This window comes from Platalea leucorodia (genome assembly GCF_965183815.1).
Source record: "Platalea leucorodia genome assembly, chromosome: 6".
In the NCBI taxonomy this organism is placed as follows: Eukaryota; Metazoa; Chordata; class Aves; order Pelecaniformes; family Threskiornithidae; genus Platalea; species Platalea leucorodia.
Window position 1 is genome coordinate 47106005 of NC_138828.1, and position 26765 is coordinate 47132769.

The window sequence follows — 26765 nt, forward strand, 5'->3', positions numbered from 1 at the left end:
AGAGGTCTTATATGGCTTTTATTAATAGAACTGTGATCTCTGTGGAATGCAAGTTGAGAAAATGCCTCGTGCCTATCTTCCCTACCTAACAACTGTTGCTGAGTGACATTATCAATTGCAACTTGTTAGAATAAAATAATAGGAAAACTTTGCTCTAATAATTCACTACAGTTCAAAATGTAATCAAGCTTTCCAAACAGCGACTCTCTAACAGCGAAACACAGCATTATTTCCTATTTATGAGTTGTATTTAATGGACTGGTTTCTTGGGTCCACCCAAGCAGCACACAGCGTACAAGAAAAAGAAGGAAACAGAAGGCTTCGTACTATTTACAAGTCTCATAATCCTGAAAGGAGATGGGGACTCCAGTCTTGAACTACCACAATCCCATGGATGGCTTAATTTAGGGTAACTAGGAATAACTAGTATACTGAGCATTCCTACCATGCCTGGCCAAGGCAGATACAGCAAAGACGGGTAGCTTAGAACTTGCTATGTTCATTCAAGAGTAGACTTTTTTTTTCTTTTAAACTTAGAAGAAATCAGGGTATATTCACCTCTCCAGTTCTGCAAAACCAGTATAATATATTTTGAGAAGCTATACTCAAATACTACAAATACAAATTCTGCTTTCAAATAACTTTCAAATATTACTTTAAAATAGTATAGTTACGCATAAAGTGATACTCTATGAAAATTTTTGCAAAGAGAGATGACATAGCTAAAAAATAGGATATTAAAGAAAAAGCATTTCATGTTGTCCGAACTACTTAGCTTGTGCATCAGACCCCAGGCATCTGTATAAGTACATGACTAGTTGTTTGTCATTTATGCTATATTGACTTCTGCAAAATGATTCTTTCATAAGAAAGTTCCTCTATACCACCTTCTGCTTGCAGCTAAAAGCATTTTGACAGTTACTGAGTATCAGATTTAATTTTGATAAAATAGACTCTTTTTGCCTTATAAAAAGTTTATGAATGGGAACTATACCTCCTTCTATAAAGTTAACTGTATTATCAAAGTATGGACTCTTCCATACAAACCAAGCTCTTACCAGTATTTGTCAGTAGAGTTTATATCTTACAGACCCAAAACACCTGACAACGAATTAACTCTTAAGATCTGATACACACTTAAACTTTGAAATCACTTCATACCACAGTGCTACTACCTCATCCTAAAGCAATTGAACTATAAAACTCAGCTGAAGCTCCAACTGAGCGCTTGTACATACAGAGCACATTTGTGATGTGACCAGCTAGTTTGTATAGTAGGAAGAGTCTGAAGGTTGCTTTTGATCCTCCGGTTTGTGTCTAGCAACAGCTGTACAAAAGGCTGAGTTATTAACTCTTCACAGGTCTGGAAATACAGTGAGAAGATATCTTACTGTGCAGATCACTGTCACTGCAGATAGCCTGCTAAGGAGCTAATTATACCCAAAGTTAATTTGCAATTAAGTTCATTTTTGTAGGTCAGTTTGTCAGGCACTGAATTTTAAAAAGGAATAAACATATATGTGCTATGACTTTTTCCATAAAGAAAGAAATTAATAAAATGCTGACTTTTGTGACTTTTCTAGTGTAATGAATAAATACGTGTTCACTTCAACACAATAAAAAAAGAAAACCTAGGCACCATAACCTATTTACAACACAGCTACAGTCCCTGATTGCAAAGCACTTAGCTCTAAATAACTAATCAGTCCCTTTCAATTCAATGGGGCAAGTGTGTGTATATGAGTGTTTATAAAATCAGTGCCAAAATTAAAAATAATCCAGTAAATAGGACCTTTATAATGGAACGGATCCCTTTTTCATTAATTCTTGTATGGTAGTAATACCACTGACTTCACTGAAAAAAGAATTAAATTCTGATAGTTTATTAAGACATGGGTCTTTAATCCACTTTAAACAAATGTAAAAGAATGCAGAGTTCTGTCCTGCATTTGGTGCAGTTCATTTTTTTTAATACTGTGGATGATAGAATATTACATTTATTTTTATAAAATCGGTAGATGACACTAAAATGCAAGTGCTGCAACTGCTCAGAGGGAAACAATTCAAAACAGACTTGAGTAAAATGGATAAATTGTCTGATATCAAAAGCATGAAGTTAGCTGAAGTACAAAGTATTACACTTAGAGAGGAAAACGCATAGTACAGTGACTCTGTTTTAACATGGGGTTTAGCAGGCTACAGACTGTATCCTTAATACTTTGGGGGGGGGGGGGGGGGGGGCGGGCAAAAAAAAAAAAAAAAAAAGGCGTAATTCCAAGAGGTATTACATAGGGTATCATATATATATGGCACATGACATAACTCTTCCACTTTTATACAACTAATAGTTCCACTGGTTGCACTAATAAAGTCTCAGCTGGAGCACTCTGTTTAACACGGGGAATTAGACATCAATAAAGATGTCTATGAACTGTATATGAACTGGCACAAGCCCAAAGGAGAGCAACTACAGTAATTCCAGGTCTAAAAAACAAGACCTAGGAGGACAGACTTAGTTAAATCCTTTTTTTTTTTTTTTTTTTATTCTAGAAAAGACAAAAACAGTAGAGCCAGGAAGATGCATGATAATAGTCTTTAAATTGATTACTTTTCATACATGGAGAAAAACTGATAAATACCTTAACCATATTTTATGTATTTAGTTTGCAGAAATAAAGACTTAGGTAGGTCTTGGGGGGAGTGGGGAGCATTCTAGTGATGAGAATAGCAAAAACTGTAGTTGGTTGCATAAGGACACTGCAGAAATCGCTATTACTAAGCATTTTAAAAACAGGTTAGACAAACATTTGCCAGACAACCCATGTGTATTTGATCCTAGAGCATCCAAATTATCTCTCAAGGTGCCTTTTAGCTGTACACAAAAGAAGTTTTACTCAGACTTCATCTCCATAAGCAAATTAATGTGACTTATAATTAGTAGAGATTTTATATGCATTTTTCTGGTCTTAGCTGATGCTGAACACTGATCTAGTTCTTACATTTCAATGCCACATACACAGTATAATAATTTCTAATTAATTATTGGGACATTATCGCTATCCAGCTGTTCACATATATATGAGATCCAAAGGATAGACTTAACACAGTAGATTGGTGACTATCCATACTGAAGAGAAAATATTCCTGAAATATTAAGGAACAAAATATGACCTGTTTCACTACTAACACCTAGCAACAAGACCACAGTAGGCAGATGACACGGGTAAAGCTGTCTGCTTGTATTCAACAAAGAACAAGCCACAAAACAGAGAAAGTCAGCCATGAAATGTGCAATCCCTGGGCCTCAAATCCTGTACTGACCTATATATCTTAGTTTGATAAAAGGAGTTCCACCAAGTACTACTGCTCAGCATCTAAAATGTCCCCAATTATACAGGCTTCATAAAAGAAAGGCTTATTTTAACTGAAGAGCTCAATTCAGTAAACATGAAATAATGCCTGTGCCTAGTAGTACATTATTTCCAGAGGCTCTTTTCTTCAAAATTATAGCACTCTATCCTATCCAAGCCATTAAAATAGCAAAAAAGTAATTTTGTAGTATTACAAGCAAACTGAAAATACCAGCACTAACAGAATTTTAAGAGTACATAATCAGGTTAAAACTAGAAAATGAAAACTAACATTTCATCTAATTACTTCTTGAAACACTATAAAACTATAAACTTCAATTAGGCAATGACAGGCTATTTTTCTGTTTTGGGTTTTTTCTTTTCCGCTGAGGCTTCTCTATGGCTTAATAAAAAACACAGAACAGGATTGCTAGTTAGGAGGATACTTGGTATTTAATTTTATCATTTAACGTTACAAGGTGCAGCTTCCACATTACTTATTGTACATTTCTAGATATTACTTTGAACAGGATATTTTGTTACATGGTACTGTATAAACTCTATTGAGGTATCTCTGTACTGTGTTTCACAAACATAAACAAACGAAATCCCACAATGTGGCATGAGTTGAGGCAGTATCATGCCCCCTTCTACAAACACAGAACAAAGGTATAGAAAAGATGAGATAAAATAGTATCTTGAGGAGCCTCACTTGCATCCCAAAGAGCAGGGATTGGTCCTGTTAATCAAGACAAATGGCTGAAATCGCAGATTATGTAACATTAGCTGAACATGTGCTTAGGACTGTTCCAAATCCAGACCCAAACACTGCAAGTTGGGCAGTGAAAAATTAAGACATACGGGTGTCGAGTTGTAAAAAGTACAGTTTAAGCACAAAATAGTTGCATTAACTATTTTCTTTTAATAAACCAAGCAGAAAACCAGAAACTCTACCATATGTTTGAGCCTTTAAATCAATATAAACCTCTGCTACCTGAGCAAAACAGTAACCTGCAAGAGCGATAGATTTTCATCTTTTGCATGGGCCAGCTACTAGAACACTGAATATACATTTGTTTAGATATAATAGTTCAGACATTTGACAAATGACCAAACTAAAGTCTCCTGGATTCAGCAACAGGTAATGTTGTAGAGACTATTTTACTTTCCAACCTGATGCATGTTATTCCTTTCCCTCTAGTTTTTCCCAGTCTTCTTCCTTCCTTAGATTCTGTGTCAGCCTTCCCAGAATGAGCTGCCTTAGAGCTAGCCAGCAGTTTTTGACAAAAAAATTCTTGATTTCAAGTGAGGGCTACCACATTCACTGCGAGTATTTCTGCCAGTGGGATAGACAGTCAGGCCTTCCCATCCTACTGTAGTGAATACACATACGTATACCCTCCCCACATGCATATATATCTGTATACATACTCACACACACACACGTGTAATAGTTCACATGATGAGATTAACATACTCAGATGTAAAACCCCGGGTTCCAGAACTTTCTCTCTAAATTGTGCAGAGAACACATAATATAAATCCACCTCAAGTAAATCTTCTGCAAAGCAAGCTGATTCCTGCTTTAGGATGTAAGCCTCTCTCTCTGGTTTGTGAATTTATATACATACACACAGAATGTCTAACTTTTGTCCCAACATTGAAGACTGAAAGGATCTTTATGTTTGAAACTGTTTCTGGCTTGTTTCTACAGTTTCCCCCTTTGCATTTAACTTGGGTTATTTCTTCTTGTTCGTGGTACCTAGGGATGAGTGGTGAAGGCGATAAGAGGCAAGACAAGTCTTCCTGTTCCATCGCCTAACTCAAACTTGATGTCATCCCAGAGTACAAGGAACCACAAAGGCAAGCGAGGCAGCAGGGATCCCAGGTTGAGCAAAAACATGGCTCAGTCATGCACTCGGATACCACAATCGAGAAGAGAGAGTTTTCTGTGTTTTGTGACCCAGAAAAAGAATTGAATGAAAATGGTACTGGTTCACCACAGATGAGCTTGAGGGAACAGTAGTGCCCAGCTCTGCCAAAGTTCTGCCTGAGGAAACAGAAAAAGGAAATTTCACAAGAGCTTTCAACCCAGCAAAATTTGATGGGTTTCCGCACAGATGCCCAAAAGCTCACCCTGACAAACAGTAAGCTTCCTGATATGTGCCAAGACACTACCTAATTCAAGTACAGAAAGACTATATCTTCTCAAATAAATTATTATAAGAAAATTTTAACTTAATCAAAAAATAATTCTCAGAAATATTTGAACTAGTTTCACTGAAGTGTTGCAAAATAATCACATGCCAAGCGTGGAAAATTTCAACCACAAATGGATAAGCTGGGGAACCTCAGAAGCAATTTGGAAAATTGTCTTAGATTGGGAAGTATTTGGCAATCTTAAATATAGGTCTCTTTCCTAACAGGTCAGTGGCTGTAATACTTCAGTTTTATTCTGAACTTAATAACAAAAAAAAAACCAAAAACAAAAACAAAAAACAAACCAACCCAAAACCCAAACATACAAGCTTCAATAATCTAACAACACTCCTTCAGATAATTTTTGTCAAAAAACCACAGGAAGAACTGCAGAAAACACTCACACATATCATTTGACAAACTGAATATAAATGAGGCTAGCAGATAAATAATTACCTGGAAAAAAAAACCAGTAACAACAAAAGCCCCAAACAGTAGTGATAAGATAGTAAGCACAAACATACCTTGTCCTTGAGGAACTCCATAAAATTCAGCAGCTATCCTTGCTGCTTCCTTACGGTTTCCTTTCACAATGTAGAAATGACTAAGTATAGCGAGGCTGATCTTCACAAAAAGTTTAAAACAAAAAAGGGACAGTATAGTAAAGTAGACATTGGATAGCTGCTGGGCAAAAGGGCGACTTTCTTCTATGACAGTCATTGCTGCAGCAAAATCTCTCTCAGTGTTTGGGTAGGGCTCTCAAATGTGTTGATAAGATCATATGGCTCCAGCCACGCACTCTTGGGAACAACTGGTCCTGAGGAAAGAAAATATCAGCTGGTCATGATGCTTGCTGCTCAAAATATGACGATTATTTATACTGTACATAGTATTGAGTTCACTACCACTCCTGCTAGCCTGGTGATACTCAAGTGGGACGGAATATAACAGACACAGGTTCCAACACCCTGGATTGTACTTGTTCCACTTAAAAGGTCTGTTTCATTCCAAATTCTGCATTTCTAATTCATTTATTTACCCTGTTAATACATGTTTAAAAATATACTGTCAAAAGTATTATTATTAAGAACTACAATTTCATGTACTAAAAAAGGTAACTCACGTAATCAGTTTTTGTTAAAATAAGTTCTCCTGCTTCTTAAGTACAATTGCTCTTTTGTGCTACTTCATTTTATGTCAGACTACTATTTTTTTTCTTACGAAACTAGAATCACATCAGTAAATACTTGAAATGCACATTAATAAAGAAACAGGGATTTAATATATATTAGCTTTGACAGTCTCTTATTATTTTGTTCAGGCTGAATGAAAATATCTAGTATATATGGCTTACAGCATTATACAAAAAACAGTATTCAGAGCAGACTATAACAATCAAATTCCTAGATATTTTTATAAATAAGATCTCAGAGCATCTAAAATTAAATTAATTACAATGTAATTAAATGCAATAGTAAATATACAACCTGAAAAATTTCTAATGCTTATGATACACACTTCATTGTGCTGCATCATATTATTTTAAACCTATGACATGACAGGCTTTATTTCTTGGCCAGTTTTAGAGAGGGGAAGCTAAATTCCTCAGATTTTTTAAAAATTAATTTGCTTATATACCATAAAGTTATTACTCATAGTCATCAGCAGTTACGCACAAATTGTTCCATTAGTGTGAGTAATTGCTGAGTAAATAATGGTGTCACAATATGATACAAACTGAGGAGCTGCAGGACAGAACTAGGTTCCTAAGTAAGCTATAACCCTAAAATAAAGAATCATGGCAGCGTAGGAAAGGGTCCTGTTCTAAACTTTTATATTTCCTTTTAAATAAAATACATAGTGTCTTTAATTATAGTTTAAAGCATAGCAATCTTAAACTGAAACACCCTTTCTATTCTACTCTGGATGGTTTTGTTTGATGGTCAGAAAAAAACATTTTAGAATGTTGGCAACTGTCCATCAGGAACAGAGGGTATGATCCAAATGTCACCGCATCCACAGATCCCTCTGACTTCAATGAACAGCATAGCAGACATTAAGGAGATGATACAAAACCATATTTCTGAAAGGAATGTGGCAAAATAAAGAACCTCTTGTCATCTGGCTCCAGGAATAATTTATTAGAGTAAGAAGCTATAATGTTTTCTGGAAACTACATTCCAATAAACCTATATAAATGAAGAAAAGATAACGATAAAAGGAAATGTGCTTGGAAGTAAATATCAAGATTTTTAACAGACAGGAACTGAATTGTGCTTATCTTGAGAGAAACAGACATTCAGCCTTTTTCTTTGGAAAAAATTTAATCCACATAAAAGTCAAAAGAGTAACTAGAAAAGGCAATTAAAACGCAGTTTACACTGTAAACTATATTAGTCTGTGAAAAAATATACACATTTTCTCCTAAATTTCATTTATAGACATTTTCTCATCCAGCCAGAATAGGAACTGCTCTCCTCATACCATAGTTAGAAGCAGGAGTGAGTACTTAAAATGCCAAATGAAAATCCCTTTTTATATTTGGCACATTGTTATCTGACACTGAATTGAGGTGTCATGTTTTCCATAAGGATAAATAGGCATTATGTTCTGAGCCACCACTGCCAATTTCCGTTTCAATCATTAATAGAAATGGTATTTTCCGTAGTAACACATCCAGTATTGGAATTTCTTACTTCTTCCATATTTCTAGTAGTATTATTAAGCTTAACTCAATCAGTCCACAGAGTTTCCCAGCCATCTTAAGTACCTGTTTTACAAATTTACCATGCAGAATAAGGAAGAATCATAATTATCTCACGGAAAACATTCTGCTTCTTTATGGTGTTTTACCTGACCCCACATTGTGTCATCCAGTAACTATGCTATCTCATCTGGACTTCTCCCATGTTTTGTTAATTAACAAAATAGTCTGTAGAGGCAAAAATCCAAATAGCAATTACTATAAATAACAGCTGGAGTTAACAGCAGCACTCAGAGTTAATCTTCCCCTTACAATACTGTTTCCTGCTTCTTATAACTACAGTAGATAAGTCACTGAAAAGAAATTTCGCAGTTGTTAGGTTGTCTTTTTCAGGTTGAATTTTTCTGCAAAAGGTCAACAAAAATAACAAAAACCTTTTCGAAAATAAGGCTGTGGATGCATGTAATATTTTGTAAGTGATCTTTCAAAAATCCTCATCAATCTGTAAAACTTCTGTTTTTAGAAACAACATGAAAATTGAGCAGGAGGGTTATTCCTGTATCAAAGCTTGTCTTCTGTCCTTTCAAAAATTTCCCTCCTCAGCTATAAACTACATAAAAATGAAAGAAATTATGAGTTTTGAGAATTTCAGTTCACACATGCTCATAATAAGGTGGCAAAATTACTCTCCTAAGAATATTTCTTCTCTTTTAAACCTCTATAACTCCTATGTGCCAGCTTAACTGGAAACTCTCCCAACTGCACAGAACAACCAGGTTTATCCTAATCTAAGGCTACTAAAGCTCTGCAGAAATTGTCATTACAGCTTGTTGGCAAACCCATGCTACCAGGCACCCAGTCATGAAAACAGAACAGCTGTTCAGATGTTAACGCTCACACGGCATTTTGGAAGAATCAACAATGTGAATACTGAGGCTTGAACACAAAATAGCTGAGAGCAAAGCCATACAGACTGGGAGAACCAGGAACAGAAAGCTACGGATGTTATAATGGAAATCAGAAAGTAGAAGCATAAGTAAATAAATAAAGGATCTGACAGTCAATGTGATGCCATGAAAGAGTGTAAAAAACTGTCACGTAAGTGTTCCAAGTTTTCTATTGCACGGCAATGTGAAGTGATTGGAGTCTGGTCTTGCAGCAGCGAAGAATACTGAGAACTTCCAAATAGAAATGCATCAGCAATATGTAACAAACGTACAATGTTATAAAAATATCAAAGCACTTGAAAAAAGCAGTGGCTTAATCTAGACATTCACATTTCCCGTATAGTTTTGACTTTTGGGAATGAAATTTCTCTGCCTCATTTCCTCACTTGTAAGATGGGTTTAAAAGGACCGCTCAAGAGGAGTATTCTGATGATTTCATTGCTGTTAACAAAACACTCAGATATTCCGGTGAAAACAATACTGAAGCTAATTAGGTATCTAATAATTTTTCTTTTAATACAAAATTTGGACAATAAACCTAAATAAAATATTGACTGTTCATTCACTTAATGGCTACAAAAGGGATACCATGTAAAATTAATACCATTTAGGGTTTTATCATAGCACACAGCAAAACAGCACCAAGCTACACTGCAGATAAACAATATTAGGATTTTTGTTTTGTTTTAAGAACGTGGTAATATTGTGACAGACGAGGATCCCCCTAGCTTGACATACTAGCATATTCCCAGCAGATAAAACAAGAACAATGTAATCATTTCTCTGGTATGCTTTCCCCATTTCTGGCAATTAACTATGTTAATTTTAAAACCATTTAAAAAGCTTCAAATGCTGGAATTTATGGCCTTAAATTCCCTTTTAATGTAGCTTGGTCAGTTATCATTTCCAAAGAACATAAGCAGTATATTCAAGATAGCAGTATTGCCATTTATAATGACTACAAAAGTGCTTAATTTCAAACTCCAGTGCTCAGACAAAGCAGCCTGCCCTTTAGTGCCTTACTGTGTAGTGGCCAAGTGCAGAAAGAACGTATTCAGCAGTGGCACCTGTTTAAGCTAATTCAAACTGTTTGTGAAATCTAGCGCAATTTACCCACAGCCTAAGTGAGTAAGTGTTAGAAAAAAGTATGCTCTAGCTTCTATGATTAATTACATAACCACATTAATAAACTTTTTATTTTACTCTGGCAATTTTTTCTCAACACTTTAGGAGACTGGCATGCTTAATTTTCAGTAAGGCAAGATACACAAGAAAAATAACACAATTGATATAATATTTAGTCTTTGAAGGCATTTTTTAATAATAAAGACTGTAAACCCCTTAGAAACACGATTTCTTTATAGCATATACTGTGTCTTTAGTTCTGGAAAATATACTTACTTGTAATTAAATCTTTTAAAGTAATATACTTAAATTAGATTAACATAGGCTGTAGAAGAGTAATTATACTTATGGCACAAAATTCTGTTACAGGTAGTCTTAACAGTTTTCGTCAGTATTTTGGAGATGCATCTAAATGTCTGAAAGTGAAAATGTTTTTTTAAAGATGAGACAAAAGCTTGAGAGTTGCGTTGCCAACTGAAGCAAACACAACACTGTAAAACAAATGAAAGGCCTACATCTCCTTTTTACAGCCTTTCTTCCTGAAGTACCTGAATGCCACGTCTATCCAGAATCTACACAAACAATGCAGCGTGAAGTTATAACTGACATCCAAAGTTATGTTTCGTTCAGATTTCTGCAGTTCTCATAATTCATGCTACTCTCCTGATCACCCAACTAAAGACTTTAACCAAAAATCTCTTTCAAAATGCATTACAATGACATCTTAAGTGTCATAACAGGGGAAAATCAGAATAAGTGTCGTAAAACATGTTACCCTCCTCCTCTTAGCAGTCATGCTCTGACTTTTGGCACTCATTCTACTAACGCCTATGTAGTTAGACACTATTCCTCTTCTCTCATAAGACCACGAAACACACCAGTTCATTTAAAAATTTTAACGCACAAAAATTTATCATACAAGTTTTGTTACATAAATAGTTTCTCCCTATATTTTGGTGTAGCACACTATTTCCATCAGTTCACAAGCTGCTCCAAAAAGTCCAAATTCATGCCTTTGCATGGATACGGTAGTACTTTTTTTTTTTCCTCCACTATGTATTAAAATCAGTGCTCTGATACAGTTTAGGTTCTATACAAATCAAGTTCTTCTGGTACATGAATGATGCAACCTTTCATTTGTAACAGCATGAAAAGTTTGCTTATTCTACTGCTAACTTTTAATTAATTTATATTGGTTTTATTCAGGTGTTTTACCTTTCCTGTCTGTGGAAAATACTGCTCCTATCTTAGAAAATAGTTCTAACATACAGACTTGCATATCTGGATTTCTAGAGGATGGAATTACTGGTCAAGGATTTAAATATCAATCAGTATCTCTAGATATAACAAACACTCTCTATATCACATGTATTTAAAAACACAAAAAGTAACTCAGATACATAAGCAATTATGAAATTCCAGTTTTCTAACTTTCTCAGTTCTTCGAAAGAATGCACAGAAATTTTAAAGCTGTATCACTTTGTTATACACCCCCTGGATAGCTGCTTCTCACAATGGTGATAGATTCCACTTCAACTACAAGTCTAATATCAAACAATCCCTGCTATCAGCAACATTATCATATAAGCATGCTTGATCTGCTTACCCAGTCCACCTAATCACTGACAGTAAAGTTCTATACAGAAGGGAAGCAGGTATAACTGACCTGCTTATAAGTAAATTCAATCTGAGTTCTGCTAAGAAACATAGTAAGTTTGTCCTACAGTATTTGTTGCAGTCCTCTTTGGACACCTAACACAACCCAATTATTAAGAGTATTATAGAAGATTCTAAAATAAGTCATGTGTGTACTTGGAGACATTACTAAAACCAGAAACATGTCAGACAGCAGGCTCACACAGACTGCGGAGAGACAAACTCTAGCCAAACTTGCTCCCCAGGAGTTTAAAAAGTTATCACCTCCAGCTGCCCATTCCATTCCTCAGCTAAAGATTCCTGCCCCTCTTTCTCCCTTCCTGGAAATCAACAGGAAGGAATGTGTATTGGCATTCAGTCACTTCAGTTCAAAATCTGGCAATTTAAACTGTTGATGAGTTTAAACTAACCTTTTGGACTTCACACTGAAAAAAAAAAACACTCACACCCCCTACCACCCATTCTGCTACAGATAGTAACCTCCTGTTAAAAAGCAGTAGCAAACTATGAAGGGAGAGTAATGTCAAAATGCACATACAAGCTGCCTCTTAATAAGGATATTTAGCTCTAATTCTTGGTGGCTCAACGTACTGATATGGCTCTATCAGTGAAACTTTGAAGAGACTCCTCATTTTGCATCTCTTTCCCTTTGTGTAGTTCCTTTCTTGGGTCCAAACAGATGTTTTCATCACCAACCGCATGTCTATAGAGCTTCACAGATTCCTTCTTCAGCAACTAACTCATCCTCTTCCTTAGGTATGTGGTACTACAGCTACTATGCTTTTGATATTTGAACTAGCTTGACAGAACTAACTTTGCCATTTCTCTAGTAGGCAGTGCAACCATCCTATTAATCTAAATTCATGTAACTGAACCTGGTATTTTTGCAGTCTTTACAGTTAATCTTTTCTTTCATGAATGGCAAAATGTCACCTATTCTTATTAAGCAGCTATCTCTAAGTAAATAAATAAATAAATCTGTAACATTAAAATCCCAGAACAGCCATGTTGTGAGGATTTGGTTTTCATCACATATACAGTTAGTACATGAGAAATGAACTTGACAGAAATTTTCTGTTTCAACTGACAGTTTTCAAAAGACCAGATTTGCACCTGTAACTAATGCCTCTCTGCCACTTTGAAAACCAGACAGACCTCTTCAGCTGTTTGAATTAATACTATCTGGACATATGTAACTGGTTTGGATCTATAGTAATTTTTTAGTTACTTATCTGTAAGACCTTTAAATTATGTCACCAAGATGAGACAATTATGAATTATTCTAAAGTGAAAAGTTTGCTCAAAATATCATCTCTGAGTTGTAAATGTTTTCTGTCACCAACTTGAATTCCTTTCAAAGTTGTTAATTTTATTCTACATTATAGTCTCTTTTAATTTTTCTTTAATTGTTTAACTGATTTTTTTTTCTTCATTACAAACTGTTTCTAAAAACAGTGAAATCATTTGTTTACTTTAACTTTATACCCATTTTCTTCGAACTTTTGTGAGGTTGTCTTCTAGACTAAGTAAAAGTGGTTTCATTTGTCTCCTTTCTGTTTAACATATATTCTGGTGTCTATGAATGGTATTAATAAAAGGAAATTACAAATTCAATTTCATGACTTGGCAGGGATGAGAGTTAAAAGATTATTCTGCAAGCATATGTCACTATACGCTGACTCCCATGGCTGGTGTTCATATCAGAAAGGTTTTTTCCATCTACTAAAATTGGTATCAGTTAAGTGATATCATCATGACAGAGCTGGCAAAACATTCTTTTCCTCAAGCCGAGGCATGACAGTCTCTGCTTGGTGCTTTTACAAGTGACATAAAAATACCTTGTGATGAAGAACTTGTAACTGACTTAGGGATGAGGTAAAACTAGAGTGAGGTGGATCAGCAGCACACAGGCTTCTTGCCACAGAATGCAAAGCACAATCAAGCGTGAAAGCTTCAGCTGAATCAGTGATGTATGAGAGGGCTTTACCTAACATGGCTTCATATGCCATGGAACAGGCAATAGCAAATCTTCCAGGAGCCAAAAATTAACTGTGTTGGGCTCCAAAACTTATAAGAGTTGGTTTTGGAGCCAAGAATATTTGGTTCCGTCTCCGATGAAGCATTCTTATGCTGCCAAATGAGACAGTGTTATAAAATATCAAGTTCACTCTGAAATCAGAAATTTAAAATTCCCTGAGATTTTCTTGCTGGAAGACTAGCAATAAGAATACAGAGGCAAGTGAAAATTTCTGTTTGCTTATCTTCTTATTCGCCACACTTTGTAGATCCAAAGCAAAAAAATGGAGGTGAGAAGAAGGTTAGAAACAAAAACCCTTCATTGCAGTCCAGAAAGACTACTTCTCTTGGCCACAGCCTTTCCACACCAGTGGTAAAAATGGCACACCCAGAAGAGGCACTAACTGAAAGGGGGCTATTGCAATAGAGACAAAAATTCCCCAGGTTGCTCATGGCCACATTTATTTTAATCTTCATCTGCATACCCAGAGCTGCCTAAGAGGCTGTGTGTTGCTACTGTCTCTTAAAGAGTTAACATTTCAATAATTAATAAAAGACGAATTTAATAAAGCATTTAGATACTTATGGTAAAATTTAGGAAGCATATACGTGGCCCTAGACCAAAAAAAGTTATCTATGCCATCCTCATCTAACTAGCAAGGTGCCAAAGATGCCACAGGCACCTCCACTTTCACCTGTAAAATTAGTTAGAAACTCAAGCCCCAAGAAGGCCGAAGTTGTTACTACCTGGTCTGAAGTTAACACCTCCCCTTCACCTGGAATTCATAAACCATACACGCCAAACTGTCAGCCACCTCAAAGCTCTTATCTATGTGTGCCACGTTAGAACCAATCTTACTTCAGCAGAAAAACAAAGAACTCACAGCAATCTCTGTTGATGTCAATGTCAACACTTGCCATTTTGTTTATAGATGATTAAAGGAAGCACTCACTAACTTGAACATCAGAGTAGAAACATCTCAACGGAAGAAAGCAAGCCACTCTCTGTCAGAAGACTAATCATCAGCTGTTGACTGGGATTGATCCCGTTGAAGTGCTAACACTATAAAAAAGAACACCACATGATTAATAGATCAAAGAGTGCATAAGAACACAATTCCAAAGTTGGATAATTCTGAGGAAGGATGGGAGAAGAAGGGAGAATTCTATGTTTCAGACCTGCTCCCAATCCCACCTCTGCATTTTGTTCAACTAGTTTGTAACGAAAAATTACGAAATTTCTTGAAGTAAGAACCAGCCTGAGCACTGCCATGCCTTAGGTGCTCTGCTGGTCTGTACCTGAGTACACTGCTCAGGCATACTGAATACTTTACACCACTGCATCTTGGAAATCATCTCCCAAACTTTTCTGCCTCCCCAAGAGTCTATAAATTTGTTTTCATAATTATAGTATTTGATCCATTCACACTAACACAATTTATTTAGCTGAGAGTGACTTCTGATATTAATATTATGCCGCTGTTCTTTACAAAAAGAACAGATTTTATATTTCTGACAGAACAATTTGGAACTTACCAGCAAACAGCTATTGTAAATAGTCCTCTTCCCTTCTTCCTTCACAACTGCCACCTTCATTTCAAAATTTTTTTCCTCGTTTGATTTTGCAAGATTTCAGTCATTAAAAACCTGCAAAAGGTTTCTTTGTTCTGAAACAGTAATGGATCAGTCCTTGAATAAAGTACACCATCTGTCTTCCCCTGCATACTGTGCTTTTAGGAGACATTTATTTAAGGGTTCTACTAAAATAAATCCAAAACTACATGAGCAACAGCCATATTTATTCATTTGTCTTAAAAACACATGCTAACATGAATTTGGGCAAACCTTTTGATTTTGGTCTTCTTCAGACACTTGACTGCTGGTTTGGAAATGTTACTACTTTACTCCTATAAGTTCTGCCTTAGTTACTTAATTTTTCCCCAACAGCAGAGTTGTTTAATATCTAATGAAAAACTCTAAATAGAAACTATAAGAACTAAAAGCAAGAGCAAAGGTAATTGAGCCTTTTGTTTGTAGATACAAGAAAAGAATAGCGTTCACATTTTGAACTATCTTTTTGATTATAGTAGAGATTTCACAACTTCTGAAATGTTTAGGTTCCCCAGTTTGCAGTAAAAGTTTCCTTGTTACTTCTAAGTCTTCAGATATTTTGGGGAAAAGTACCCACTTTTCAGTAAGTTATCCAAGGTTTCAGTAACACTATGTTCCAGACCATAAATCAAAAACCTTTACCTCACAACAATTAATGTTTTGAATAGCAAACCAAAACATAAAATAATAACAAACCGACAAAAACCTTTACACAAGAAACTTTCTGTGTTTCTGGAACTCTTCTGCAATATCGGGAAGGCCGAGAATTACCAAATGCAAACCAGCAAAAAGTTTATCATCAGAATACTGCTAAAGAGCCTACCCTCTTTGGGCCTGCGACCGATTTCATTATGGCAAATGCACAGACACATAGAATTCAACAGTAGAGTGAAACAGAGGTTCCCAACTACAAGGAACATCCCCATAGGTACCTTCACATCCTACATTTAATAATAGTGCTAAACAGAGATGTGCTGTAGATAGTCAAGCTGGGTGGAAACACAGAGTATTAGCACAATCTTTTTCCTCTTCCATTCCCTACCTTTACCTGCAAAGATTTTTCTTCCCTGAATCACAGACCTGACTCTCAGTTACAGGGGAGGAAAAGAAACAGCACCATCATTACAGAACATATGTATTTCAGAACGGCCTGACAGTCCACACCTTCTTCTCCCTATCCCTTCAGTCACCATGAGGCCTTCCACCTTTTTAGACCCCTGTATCTGAGCTCCTGTTCCTACTCCTCCTATTTACAGCATTGGAATCTTAGGGCTGGGAAGAGGAAATTAAGTATCACTGAACCACTGCTGACACCTGTTGTCCGCTCCGAGAAATTTGTGTTAATCAGGCCTGGTGTACTTAATACAGTGAAATATGGGGAAAAAAACCCCACCACACCATTGTACAGGCTTTCTCTCCCCGCAGTTCTCAGACTTACAATGTTGCAGGTCCAGGGAGCAGGAACGGGTGCCAAGGAAGGGCCCAGGAAGAGGAGTTAGAAACCACCTCACTACATAAGCTAAGCTTTGCTAGCACTGATTTGAAGTGAAGTTTCAACCAACTTGGAAGATTAAGGTGAAAGACTGCCTTATCCTGCAAACGCTGTGGGATCACAGAGCCATCTGGTAAAGAAAAAGGATCCCAATGACATGCCCAGCTACCAAATGAGATTTCTAAACAAGATGATTTATATACTGAATATGTATGTAACAAAGTGGAGAGGAACAGCAACATCCTATAGGAAACAAGGTAGTGAATGGCACGGCACAATAGCAGTGAAAGCAAGCTACAGACATCAAATGAAAAAACAAGTCTTCACCTCAAATGTTATTTACATTTTATTACATAAATGTAAAAATCCACCACAGCTACAAATACCAACTTCCCTCTAAAAACGAATGCCTTAGAAACATAGCAGGTGGCAAACAATTAATTGACAAAAAACGCTCCAACACCTAACAAGCTTTTTTTTCCCCAAAGTTATGAAGGAACCAGGACAAGAATATCTACTGCTAGGGTTAGCGGTGAGAGCTCCCAACAGCAGCCCCAAGCAGCCCTCCATCGGGGACCACCCCAGGGGACGCAAATGCGCCTCCACCATGGGCTGCTCCGAGGGGCGCCGGCGGCGGGTGAGCGCCCGGGACCTTCCCCCCGCGCCGCGGCCCCTGCTCGCCGAAGGGAAATAAACCACCCACAGCTGAACAGGGCACAGCCCTGCGGGGACGTCTTGCCTTCAGGTACTTTTTTTTTTTTTTTTTTTTCTATAAACCTGACCGACGCAGACACGCTGCGCAGGCTCTTTTACGGAAGCCAGTCGCCTTGGGTACGCGACAGCCAAAGGGCACAACGCGTTTCTTTCTCCAAACTCCCAAGCTTGAGAGCTGCCCGAGAGGGTGCGGGTCTCAAACGGCATCGCGGCGCAAAACTAACGGCTAGCCGGTAAGAGCAGACACGGGGGGGCGACAGAGGAACTGCCGGGAAGCGGGCGGGCTGCCAACTCCGGCCCGCGCCGCCATGTCGCGGCCCAACGGCTGGCGGAAGCGGCAAGGGACCGCCGCCGCTGCCGGCGCAGGCGCCGTTGCGGGAGGGGCGTGGCCTCGCCGAAGAGCCCGCCCAGCCGGGGCGGGGCCACGCCCCTCCCCGCCGGCCGCGCGCGCGCCGCCTTCTCCGCGGCCCCAGCGAAGCCGCCGCCGCCCGCCCGCTTCCTGCCGCGTCCCAGCGCCGCCGGGCCCGCCGGAGCCGCCCCCTCCTCCGAGCAGCGGCTGGAGCCTGGGAGCCTGCGCGGCGCGGCGGCCGGGACGAGCGGGGAGATGAACACGGTGCTGTCCCGGGCCAACTCGCTCTTCGCCTTTTCTTTGAGCGTGATGGCGGCGCTCACCTTCGGCTGCTTCATCACCACCGCCTTCAAGGAGCGGAGCGTGCCCGTCAGCATCGCCGTGTCCCGGGTCACTCTGTGAGTGCGGGCGGGAGAGGGAAGGGAGTGGCGGAGGAGGGCCGGGCCGGGCCGGGCGGCGGCTGCCCGCTGGGGAGGGGAAGGGTTTGCCTGGGAGCTGGCTCTTCCCCGGCTGCCCGCCGAGGAGCCGCTGCGGGGCGAGTAACGGCCAGGGCGCCGGAGGGGACGTTAACGCCGGGCTGCGGGAGGGCGCAGACGCGAGCGGAGGCCCGCGGCCGCGGGAGCTCCTGGCCGCCGCCGTTCGGCCGGCTGCACGGCCGGGGCCGCCGAGGTCTCCGCTTCCTGCCCGCTCCCTCGCTCCCCGCCTGGGCCAATGAGGGAGCCCCACGACGGCGCTCCGCCGCCTCACGCCCCGGCCGGGCGGGAGCTGGGGCGGCGCCGCCCGCCTTGGGCGTTTCGCGGCTGGTCAGCGCGCTGACCTGCGGAGGTGCGAGGGGGGCCGCCGCCTTGAGGCGTGCTTGCCTGCGGGCCGCAGTCGCGCTCTCTGTAAGGGGGTGGTGCCTTACAGGGGGGTCGAGCGAGCTGCTTTTGACAGCTTTGAGGGCGCAATGAACGTGCGGTTTGTCTCCCTAGCACCTCTTTTTTAATTAGCAGTTCCTTTATATTTTTCCACTGGTCACGTATTTTCTTTTTTGCGAGCTCTTTGAGAGTGGACTGACTGGGATGGCTTATCTTCCTGGGAAATGCACCAGGTGTAGAATACATAATGCCACATCAAAAGGGTGTTGCCCACATGGCACAATATGCCAATGCAAACTTGTGCCAGGGGAACCTTTTTTACTTTTTTTTTTTTTTTTTTTTTTTTGAAAGGCAAACTTTGTCACAGGAAACTTACATCAAGTTAAGTGCGTATGATGTGGAGGGCTGTTGTTTCACGAGCAGTTGAGCCGCTGCTACTGCCACCAAGAAGTGGAGGTCTTTGCTGCTGCTTCTGGCCACATGGTCCTTTACCAGAGCTGCACAGGCGAATGGGGCTCCCAGGGTACTGAGCTGTTTTAACTCGACTAATGAGTTTGTTTAGTTCGGTTTTGGCCAAGTTAGTGAGCTAAAGCAGCTCATGGAGCTTTGGACCACCCGAGGTACGTGGCAGGAGTGGACAGCTAGCAGCAGGGTTTGAAAGGGGAGGTGGATGCAAATAAGGAGGGGGAACTGCCATCGCCTTTTGGATTGGTTTAATATCTCAGGAAAATAAACCCCGTACTTGTGCCAGATTGAGGATTGTGAACAGCAGAAAACCAGCATAAAAACATATTTTTGAGTGTTCTGATGAGCTTGACATATATGAGGTAGCATATTAATGCCTAGTTTGGATGAAATTTATAGTGCCGTGCCAGTCCCTTCCAAGATGCACAGCTCTGATGTTAATGAGAGGCGTTATACATTAGTTGCTTTTCTTGAACTTCTGAGAAGTTCTGCACACCCCAGGCTTAAGGACCGTTACTCCACCAGATTGACAGCGATTCAGAAATGAAGTCAAGTGCTTGATAAGGGTTACTACTTAAAAAGATGTTGCTTTTTGCAAAGGGATGGAAATTCGTAGCAAGGCTTAAGCTGAGAAGTTTTGTTGGTGTTTTTCTTAACTACTGTCTACAAAAGTGTTTCTTCTGCTGGTAAACTTTTGCTTGAGATTACTAAGCTTAGTTTTAATGAAATGATATTTTAATGGACTAAATTTCAAACTGGAATAAATGTAACTAAGAAGTTCATAATTCATAAAATTTTTGTTACATCAGGAATTAAGGTTTATAGCTGATTGTCAACCTGTTTGTGGTATTCCTCTTTGTAGAGGGTAAGTTTGGTAAATTGATAAGCTTTGTGAATTCATATGAAAATATCTGCTGTGTCTCTGTTATTTTCCAGTTTCTTTTACTAACGTGGTTTAGTGTGGCAATGTCAGATATTCCTCCAAATGTGGATTTGTAATAAAGTCTTCCAAAACGATATGATTTTCCATAATGTAGAAGAAAATAAGCAATTCCTTTATACTGCTTCTTAAATACATTCCAGAGAGAAATCTTGTAAGTTGTGTGAGCTACAAACATAAACTCTGTTTTGTCAGAATGATTCGAGTGTCTTCTATGAGATTGAGCACTAGAGGCTTTTTTCTATGGAAAGCTGAGGAATAATATTGAAAATGGTTGCTAGCAGACAGCTATGCTGCCGGTGTTCCAATCAGCTTTATATATTTGGGGATGGCTAACACATATTTTACTGAAATGAAATGTAGTGCAGTTTAGGTAGATAGAAACAGATTTTTGTTAACAGGAAAAAGTCTATAGGCTATTTGTCTAACTTAAAATACTGTATTGACAAGGCCTGGCATTCAAAACTGGGGCTCCATAATTTCTGGAAGGCAGATTTTACTTAGTAATGTTGATTATAGTTTAGCCAAAAGTATTTAAAAGAAAGTACAGAAAATGGATGAGGGAAATACGTAATAACAATAATAATTTATGTAACGCATGAAAGAGAAATAATGAGAAAGGATAATCTTGTGTTTTGTTTTGTCTTAGAAAAAATGTAGAAGATTTCACTGGACCTAGAGAAAGAAGTGATCTGGGATTCGTCACATTTGACATTACTGCAGATATCCTTAATGGAAAAAACGGTTTGCGAACATTTTGAAATAAGAACATCTTGACATCTATTTTTGTTACTTTATAATCTTCAGATACTCAGGACTTGAGGAAAACTAGCAATTTGTCTTAAAATATAAATTTAAAGCAGTGAAAAGTAGTATTTTATATAGCTATTGCAGTGAAATGGAATAGCGGTTCTGTCTTCAGTAGATGACACAGGGCAAGTTGTTTTATCTCGTCTTTTTTTTTTAAGGCCTGTTTTTAAAATCAGGTTCTATAGTGAAGTTCACTGTATCTAATAATGGGAAGTGCGGTTTAACATCTGGACAGTATTACTGTTAAGTGAAGTTTGTGTTGGTGGTTTGAGGTGTGAATTAATTCTAGGATTTGTATAACACACTGTTTTGACTGTCATACTGAATCTAGAAACTCCAGTGCACCTTTCAAACTGTTTTTGTTGTGAGGCTTTCAAAGTTCTGGCCCTGTAATAGTTGCACACAAGTACCTGTCTTCCTTTAAAAATAGAAAGACAGTGTAATCCTTTACTTGCTTAGATGTTAAACTGTCAAATCTTTGACATTGAATAGTATGAAATTCACTGGGAAGCATATGAGGTACTACAAAATTTACCACATTGCTTTTTGGCCTCTTTCTCGTTGCTGTTAGCTTTTTGCAACTTTTCTTTTGTATTTCTCTGCTTCCCTGTTAGTCTGTTTTTTATTGGGGAAAGAGGGTGGTGGGTGGGTGTTTTTGTTTGGTTTTGTTTTGGGTAGGTTTTTCGACAGTAGAAGGCAATCAGGATTTAGGGTCTTGATATAAAAAAAATTCTGTGTTTTTCTGCAGAAGTCAGTACCAAATATGAGGGAGCATGCTTTACCTCAGGTGATTACACTAAGCCTTGCTTTGCAGCTGGGCTAAGATTCCTGGGATTTTTCCGTCTGCTGTTTTTTGTCACTGTTAGGAAAGACATTGATTACCTCTGTGTTTCAGTTTCCCTGTTTTGGAGAATTCTACATTGTATAAGCAACTACTACATTGTGTAAGCAAACCAAACAAAATACAGATCTTGAATGCGTGTGAACACTGGAAAACAGGTTACTCAGATTTTTGCAGGTGTGTGTTGCACAGGAATAAGAGGGATTTTTTTTTTTATAAGCTGGAAGCAGGAGAAGTGAACTCTTAAGCCTGAGTTTTACCTCTGAAATGCTTATACGTATTAAAACCAGAGACAAACATTCTAAAGTAGATTAATTGAATTGTATGCAGTGTATATAAGGGGAGGCAGAGCAAGGCAGGACAGGACCTCTAAAAGAAATATTCTTATGCAAGAATTAGTCTGCAGTATGTAGGCATAAAGATTCCATGTTTTAGTGACTTTTAATAGTAGCAGTAGTTTTAAAATTTTTTTTATTATAAAAACTCTGACTTGATCTTTCATGCCTGGTATAAATAAACCTTGCGGTGTGTAGAGTTGTAAAATACAACTTTCTGGTAGGTTGTTTTGGACAAAATTTATAAAGAGATACTGGTACATGGGCTCTCTTAATGGAAATGAGTTGTTAGGAAGAATTAATTAAAACGACAGTTAGAAACTAGGGAAAGGAGAGGGGAGGAGAGGAGGCAGTTTTCACAAACTCTTTAGCTTACTGAATTCGTGGCTAACTTTAGCAAGCGTTCAGAAATCCTACAAAGGAGATCTTCAGAATCTTGTTTCTTGTTTTGAGTTAGATGATGAAAAATGTTCAAGTAAAATAGCTCCAGCTATTCTTGCAGCAACAGCCGTTAATTATTTAATTCCTTCCTTACTTGCCTTTTGAATTAGCAGCTTAAAAACACATGATTCAGTGTTGGGATGAGTGGAACAAAATAGAACAGATTTTGAGGCTGGTTGGGGAATCTGTTTAATTTATTCTTTGAGATAGTGGCAAATAAAATGAAAAAAGAGGACTGGGAAATAGAAAGCTAATCTTTATTGTGTGTTAAAAGGTCTTTCCCTTAGCAGTTACACATGGTGCATTTTATTGCTGAATAAAGAGACAAGTATTTAGAGTATCAGCTTTATTATACTGACAGTCTCAAATGGCAGTTCTTTACTGTTGATCAAAAATTTGAGCAGGGTTTTGTTCCAGTCTAATAAGCTGACTTTGTAGTAAGTAGGTAATTAAGTTTGCTAATTTCTGGTGTCCCTTCCAATATGAAATACTTCCCATCTACTAACTTCTCTATTGTGGCTATTACAGGCTCTTTGAACTCTCTACACTCCACCAATTTTGTATTTATATATTGTTTAATGCTATTGTATCTCAATCCACAGTTGGATATGAGGGTTCTTTGATAGTATAAATAATCGCTTTGAAGATATTTACTGAAGAATTCTATCTTGCCTTTTATGTTTAAGGTTTTGGAATAGATTGTCTAGCAGTGGATTATGGTTACTAGCTTGCAGTGTCAAACATAGAACTCTTAAATCATTGGAGGAAATAGCTGTTAGATTTCATAAATAGTAAAAAAAGCCCAACCAAAACCCTGTTGCTTTAATACGATTAAAATATGTGTTAGAACTCCTGGAAGTGCTCTGATGTATAAATAAGATGAGGTATGTTGAAAGGTAAGAACCCACTGTAATTATTATAGTCTATTTAGATCTAGTAAAAATAAACCAAGGTTATGTAAGTACAATATGGTATTTTTCTTAACTCACATACATCTGCAGAGTATATTTGACTGGAATGTTAAACAATTGTTTCTATATTTGTCTGCAGAATATTCAACGAAAAACAATGTAAGTATGAAAAAGAAAGTTGAAGCAATTACCCATTTTGTACTGTGGCTATTTTTAACATTCTAAAGTTCTGTTGGGAAGAGTTAAGGCACGAGCATTTCCTACTAGCTTGGACTGTTTTTACTGGCCTTCGTGACTGTTATTTTCTTGACAGTTTAACTTCAGGGTGGGAAGTTCCTTCATGAAACCTAACCTGGTATGTGCCCAGCGAAGTAGGAAAAAAGTAACACATGCCTTGTTCAGTTATGAGAGTGGACTGTAAATGAGTTTTCTCACTTATTTGCTCTGTCCATTTTACTTTTCCCTAACGTTCTGCAGTTGACTGCTGTTAGAAACAAGATATAGTGGCCTTTGGTCTGGCCAGGTGTGGTGGGTCTTTTCTTCATAGTTCACAGAAGTGTTTGCCCGTACCAGTTACTGTAGCCCCATAATACATTTATGTTATCTTGTCATACTTCTCAAAATAATTGGCTCTGCTGCATCCTTTAAATTGGTTGCTATTGATATTTCACGTTGGATAGCTGAAGGCTTTTTTCAGTGATCTGATAGGAGCTGTGTGGAACAGCCTATGGAAAAATTATTTTAACAAAACACCATGCTGCCATGGTACTACTGAATTCTAGTTTAAACTACTGTGGTCACATTGCAAGGAGATAGTGAAGGCTGAGTTTTTTTTCTTAACTTGCTGCGCAAAACTATCTCCCTACTTTTCTTTCTTTGTTTTTTAAAGTACCTTAGTTATTTTATACATGCTGGTGGATATTGTGTTTGTACTAAAATACTTTTTAGGGTTCTTTATTAGGGTCTGGGACTTTATTGTCTCATTTCATCTTTTAGATTTTTTTTTCACATAAATCACTTGTTTTCACAAATATTGAGAAATATTTTTTTCTAAGTTTTTCTATAAGGTACTAAAGACTGTTCAGCACCTAACTGCTTAAATGTTTGAAACTTTATACTGTTCTTTTAAGAATTTGGGATCCATCTTTTGAATTGTTCATAAAATTCTTGGAGTTATCCTTGCAATTCAAGTAGAGATTTTTTTCCATTAAAATTGGAAAAATGTTAAATACCTAGGCAGTGTCATGATAGCTCAATTTAAGTCCTTTATTTGAAATGAAGTCTAAATACTGCTTTAAAAATGACTTACCTTTGCAATTCAAAAGGAAAACCCATCATACTTTGTAAGTCTTTGAAAGCTTGTGACTTATTTAAATGGCTTTCTCATGTTTTATTGAGCCGTTCTTTGTTGTTTCCATGTATTCTGTGCCACACTTCAGTGGCCCACACACACCAAGCCTTCTTTTGTCAAATTAGTTATGGATTGCAAACATGTACTTCAACTTCAGGGTTTTTAGATTAATAATGCTATGAAATTCCAGTGACTGAATATGATCTTGTAAGGTACCTTGCTGACTTAATTATAATTGTATTTTTAGGCTCTAAACCAAGTGGTCCTTTGGGACAAGATCATGTTGAGAGGTGATAACCCAAGGCTGTTCTTAAAAGACATGAAGTCAAAGTACTTTTTTTTTGATGATGGAAATGGTCTCAAGTAAGTAAATCCTTTTTTTATTATTATTATTCATGGTGTCTTGATTTACTTGCATACTTCGCATTTTATATGTGGTTTTATTGCTGTGGTAAGGTACCTATATTCTATCTGATACTGTGTCAGTCTGTTGCATCTTTGTGGTTTGATTGTTAGATGATGACCTTGGGATACAAGGTATCCTGTTTTCTTCTGTAGACTAGAAGATGCACTGCTAATATGAGCACTAGGCTTCTGGGTTTCTGCTTCCAATATTCTTGTCTGTGTAGAATTGGTTCTGTAACGTACTCAACTCCAAAGGAGTTAGGTAACAGTAAAAAAAAAAAAAAAAAAGTCTTACCTGGAAACTAGGTAATACTTCATGAAGTAACTTGATAAAATTAAAAAGCCCATTGTTTCTGGATCAGGAAAACCATTTTTATCCTAATTTATTTAATATTAGTAATTATTAATAAAACTGGTTAACTTGAGTGTTTGTGCTGATAGTCTTTGTTGCTTTTGCAGGGGAAACAGGAACGTCACTTTGACTCTCTCCTGGAACGTTGTACCAAATGCTGGCATTCTACCTCTTGTAACAGGATCAGGACATGTGTCTGTACCTTTCCCAGATACCTATGAAACAACAAAGAGTTATTAAATTATGATACTGAATCCTAAGCAAGATATTTTTATACTTGTATATTGTGAATAAATTTTATCGCGGTTTCTTCTCAGATCCCATGCAACCCTTCTGTGAAAGGTACTTAATTTCCTCAGGTCTAACAGCATAGGAAAAGGAAATGAAAGTTCAGGGGTTTTTTTAAAATAAAACATTGAAGCTGAAACTTAAGGGAAAGGTAAATTGCAGAGTAATGGTTTGGGGGGGGGGAGGTGAACTGAGGAATTTTTATTTTTTTTTTTTTTCTTTCTCCTGACCATCTGGTTATAGATCTCCTTTTCTTTTAAATAAACATTTTTAAACCAGAAGATAGTCTTACTGTTTTTTGTTTTTTTTTTTTTTTGAGGTACTGTGATAGTTATTTAACCTGTGTAGAACTCAAATACACCTTCTGGAGTCAGTTTCTGTGAGTGCCTGAAGGAAATGGCTATTCTGTTTTACAGCGTTTTGCTAAATGCATACTTAGCATGTTACAGTAAGGTAAGCTTGGTCCTTTCTAGGACTGCCAAAAGCTACTCTGAAAACTGATAGTTCATTATCTGCCAGTCAGCCTGCAGATCTTGTTTTGAGTGCCATTGATGTAGCCCACATGCAATTCTGTATTATAAAACATTTTAATAACTGCTTATAATG

The 26765-nt window shown here is 37.9% G+C and overlaps 2 protein-coding genes across 6 annotated transcripts in view; one reads left to right on the forward strand and one right to left on the reverse strand.

The window, feature by feature from the left end:
- ASB5 (ankyrin repeat and SOCS box containing 5) overlaps positions 1-18873 on the reverse strand; it is a 41471-nt gene extending 22598 nt beyond the window's left edge. For 2 of the 5 annotated variants that reach the window (XM_082315626.1, XM_082315623.1), the window contains exons 1-4: positions 18487-18572; positions 15534-15644; positions 14882-15060; positions 6074-6366 (exon numbers count right to left, since the gene is read on the reverse strand). In XM_082315626.1, the coding sequence (XP_082171752.1) occupies positions 6074-6269 (196 nt within the window). In that variant the 5' untranslated portion in view covers positions 6270-6366; positions 14882-15060; positions 15534-15644; positions 18487-18572. Of the gene's footprint in view, positions 1-6073; positions 6367-14881; positions 15061-15533; positions 15645-17046; positions 17114-18486 lie in introns of those variants that run through there. The other 3 variants (XM_082315624.1, XM_082315625.1, XM_082315627.1) reach the window with 3 other exon arrangements.
- SPCS3 (signal peptidase complex subunit 3) lies at positions 18292-26331 on the forward strand. The gene is made up of 5 exons (XM_082315629.1): positions 18292-18561; positions 21075-21148; positions 23846-23922; positions 25362-25477; positions 25979-26331. The coding sequence occupies exons 1-5, from the start codon at positions 18419-18421 to the stop codon at positions 26109-26111; spliced, it is 543 nt and encodes a 180-aa protein (XP_082171755.1). The 5' UTR covers positions 18292-18418; the 3' UTR covers positions 26112-26331.
- Positions 26332-26765: the final 434 nt, after the last annotated feature.